The 3,699-nt window shown below is 28.8% G+C and overlaps 2 protein-coding genes across 2 annotated transcripts in view; one reads left to right on the forward strand and one right to left on the reverse strand.

The window, feature by feature from the left end:
• Nucleotides 1-830, reverse strand: part of LOC108767124 (uncharacterized) — an 18,817-nt gene extending 17,987 nt beyond the window's left edge. Inside the window, exon 1 of the mRNA XM_018516845.1 lies at nucleotides 736-830. Coding sequence (XP_018372347.1) covers nucleotides 736-830 — 95 coding nt within the window. The remainder of the gene's footprint in view (nucleotides 1-735) is intronic.
• LOC108767122 (mannosyl-oligosaccharide 1,2-alpha-mannosidase IB) overlaps nucleotides 1-3,699 on the forward strand; it is a 396,105-nt gene that overhangs the window by 323,922 nt on the left and 68,484 nt on the right. The gene's annotated exons all lie outside the window — the stretch shown is intronic.

Raw genomic sequence — 3,699 nt, forward strand, 5'->3', positions numbered from 1 at the left:
TGGATAAATAAGCATTTTTTCATGAATGTACGGACTTCCAAAATGACAACTGCATAGGTTTTAAAGGTATCCATTCAGGTCCAATTTTGGCCATTTTTACACTCCCTCCTTTGTGGACAGAAATCTTTGAATTTTGTTAAACTTTTGAGTATATATATTATAAACAAATTATTGGCTATCCGAACAAAGTCAAATTAAATTTGATAAAGGAACATAAGAGCTAATTTGTAGGATCTATGTGCAAGTGTATTAAACAATTTCTTCGAATTGGCTCTTATGCTCCTTTATCGAATTTAATTTGACTTTTGAGTATTATAAAACTTATCTAATAGTATAATTTTACAATTTACATATTCAATAACGAATATAAATAAAATAGTTAATAGAAATCGAACTTTCATTTTGCATTCTTTTTACACTATGTATATATAATAAACACATATTAAATATAGTCGCATATTTCGACAAAAAGAAATTATATATATACATTAAGAAATGTTAAATACTAATATTAATATTAAGAAATAATACAATGAATTGTGAGTTATGTACAAAGTAAAAATATATATTTCTCTCTTACATAATCAATTATATTTATTAATAAATTATATTTATAAATATATATATATATATAATTATTTTTTAAGTAAAATATAAAACTTGTCAAGTAGATATATTTATTTTATTAAACATTCAGAATATAAAAATCGATAATGATTTTGAAGATATGTTAACTTTAAGGCAGTCCTGATAAACAACACATTTAAGCGCTTAATTAACTTATAATCGTTATGTAAATCGATGTCTGCGGTATTTCTCTGTCGGTGCATACGGGAAGAATAAACTTAAACGTTTTCACATGGCAGTTTCGTAAGTACTGAACCAAGAAACTTAGCCCGGTTTATCCAAAGTTGGTAACAGCCTCCTACACCCTCTGACTCCTCAAACTCTTCTCTCGCAATGTTCCGTCGGATTTCTAAGTGGATAACTTGCTGTATTAGCTGCTTTTGGCTTGCGGTAACCGGCGTGTCAACCACGTTAGAAGTTATGCCTATTGTTTTGCAGCTGTTTCTGAAACTCTTTCGTCTCTCATATCGCTTTAGCTGCAAGGAATGCAAAGTTACATCAATGTACATTAGATACAATTCTACAGTTCTTATTTTTTCATAATTTGCTTACTATTTATCAGTTTATTTATTACACATACATGCATACATAGAAAGACAATTTACATTATTAATTTTTGCTCATTTAGGGTAAATCGGGGGAATACGCCACACTTAAGCGAAATTAGATTTTTTAATAATTATTTGTTCAATTTAAAATAACTTTACATACTGATCTTTTTCTTTCATCCTTTATCTATTATTTGTGTATAATTGGAATCGAATATATTCATTTTTTGTTATTAAAAATAAAGAAATACGAAAGTGCTAAAAAATTAGTAATATGCCACCATGGGGATAATATGCTACGTACAAAAAATACTAAGTATAACATTTATTTTATTTTTTTTATTACAAGAACACATTATTAATGATTTTTGTGATGAAAATAAACATTTATAACATAATACAGGTAATATAAACAATATAAGGATATAAGTAATAACTTCGATAGATTAAGTTATACAACATGTAAAATAAACTTTGAGACACATTTTTAATAGCATAAATATATCTTTCTACGAACAGTCCTCGTGAATCCATCTATTGCAACAATTAGATATTATCCAATTACATTTTGGGCCATTTTTAAAAGTAAAAATATGTAATGTGTAAATATGAAACGTATAAATAAATATTTGTTTTACTTTATATTTACATAGTGTTACAAGTAGTTCCAGTAATCAAGAAAATTCAATTCATTAAAATGGATTAAAAAACTGTATTCTCTATTCAGAATTTTGAATTGAGCAGTAAATTAATATAATACAATAATAAACAAATAAATAAACATTTAAGTTTATTTATTAAGTATTTGTCAATACGAATATCCTATCACAACGGCATTATGCGGCAAAACGTTTGTTTATAGCGCCCTAACCTATATATTAGAGAAAATGACTACTGGCATTTTACCCTAACAAAAGTAGTGGCATATTGTCCCAAGACGTCATTTCATCTTATGATGAGCCTGTACAGTACGACTGTTAAGAAAATGAATCAACGATGTACTGAATATTTTCATTTTAACCTAATAGATTAACAAGCTAATCGAGCTAAATATTGTGTAATGTTTAAATAATAACTTACAAAAAGCACTATAAAAGTTATAAGAAATACATTTTCGTATACCATGCCGTCATATTTACCTCATAAAAACAATACTGTTGCACTGAGAAAAATTCCCGGGCTTTCCGTTCAAAAAGTAACAAACAGATATTTCCGATTGATTTTGATCGGATTTATAAGACTATCCGATCAAATTCATCGGATAGTCCTGTAAATCCGATCGGATAGTCTTATATATAAATCCGATCAAAATCAATCGGAAATATCTGTTTGTTACTTTTTGAACGGACATTTTTCTCAGTGTGCGAGAAAAAATTCTTGATACGTATACGTTAAACACACAATTGTAAATAATTCTGTGTCACTAACGCAAGCGCTGCTAATCGGTATCATTGTTAAACAACGAGTGGCATATTCCCCCAACTGGCGTATTCCCCCGACTTACCCTATAGTTTTAGGACTTTTCATAATAATACTTTTTACTCTTTTAAATCTTAGAAATATTACGTATAATAGAATAAAATTATTAAATTATATTTATAAACGTTTGATAGTCAATTAAAAATACGCATAAATATAAACTTCATTTAAATATTAATATTTTACCGTTATTACGTAAACAGAATTATCCCAAAGTTGTAGTTACGATCGGCATCTGAAATTGAAAAGAATAAAAACGACTTAAATATCTTATATTTCACGACACGTTTAATAAGAACGGTAAAGAATAAAATTAAAAGGCGACTCGACAACGATTCATTTCAGTTATTCGCGTTTGGTCAGCGAGATAAATTTCAATGGTCGATATGAGTGAGATGACCAAAGGAATACCGTGCAATATATATTGCCTGCAATGAGATTTATATAAGAATGAAAACAGCGCGGCGAGCCCAAGGGTTTTGCACAAGCTAGGTGGGAAGCGAGATCATGAACGGGTTATATGGACTTGTCTGCGATTCGGACGAGCGATAAATTCGGTAAGGAAGCTACATCCGAAGGGGCCTAACCGCTTTAAGTATAAAACGATGAGTCGCATTGCGTATTATGCGTTGAAGATGCAGGTACGAAGAGGAGAATACAAGGTACTGGCCGTAACATCCAGTATCTGACACCGCCATTTCACGTTAATATATACGCACAGCCATACAAGATTAAAGAAAAGAACAATGAAATATTTTATGTTCGAGACAAAGTGATGTTTATATTGCTATCAATTTAAATAAATGCTATATTCACTATTACAAGATTACTAAAAGCAATATTACGTAACAAAGGATAAAATAGCAAAAAATTTCCACATGTAATCTTTATGCACAATTATTGAAATTTTGTATTAGTTTATTAGCAGGAACTGAAAAAAATGTTGTTCATAATATCAATGAATGACATTTACTGACTTTAAATTCATTGATATAATGAACTTTTAATAGATATTATGAATATTTTATTGAGTATTTTTTATTAG

The sequence above is a fragment of the Trachymyrmex cornetzi genome, unplaced genomic scaffold (genome assembly GCF_001594075.2).
Source record: "Trachymyrmex cornetzi isolate Tcor2-1 unplaced genomic scaffold, Tcor1.1 scaffold65, whole genome shotgun sequence".
Lineage (NCBI taxonomy): Eukaryota > Metazoa > Arthropoda > Insecta > Hymenoptera > Formicidae > Trachymyrmex > Trachymyrmex cornetzi.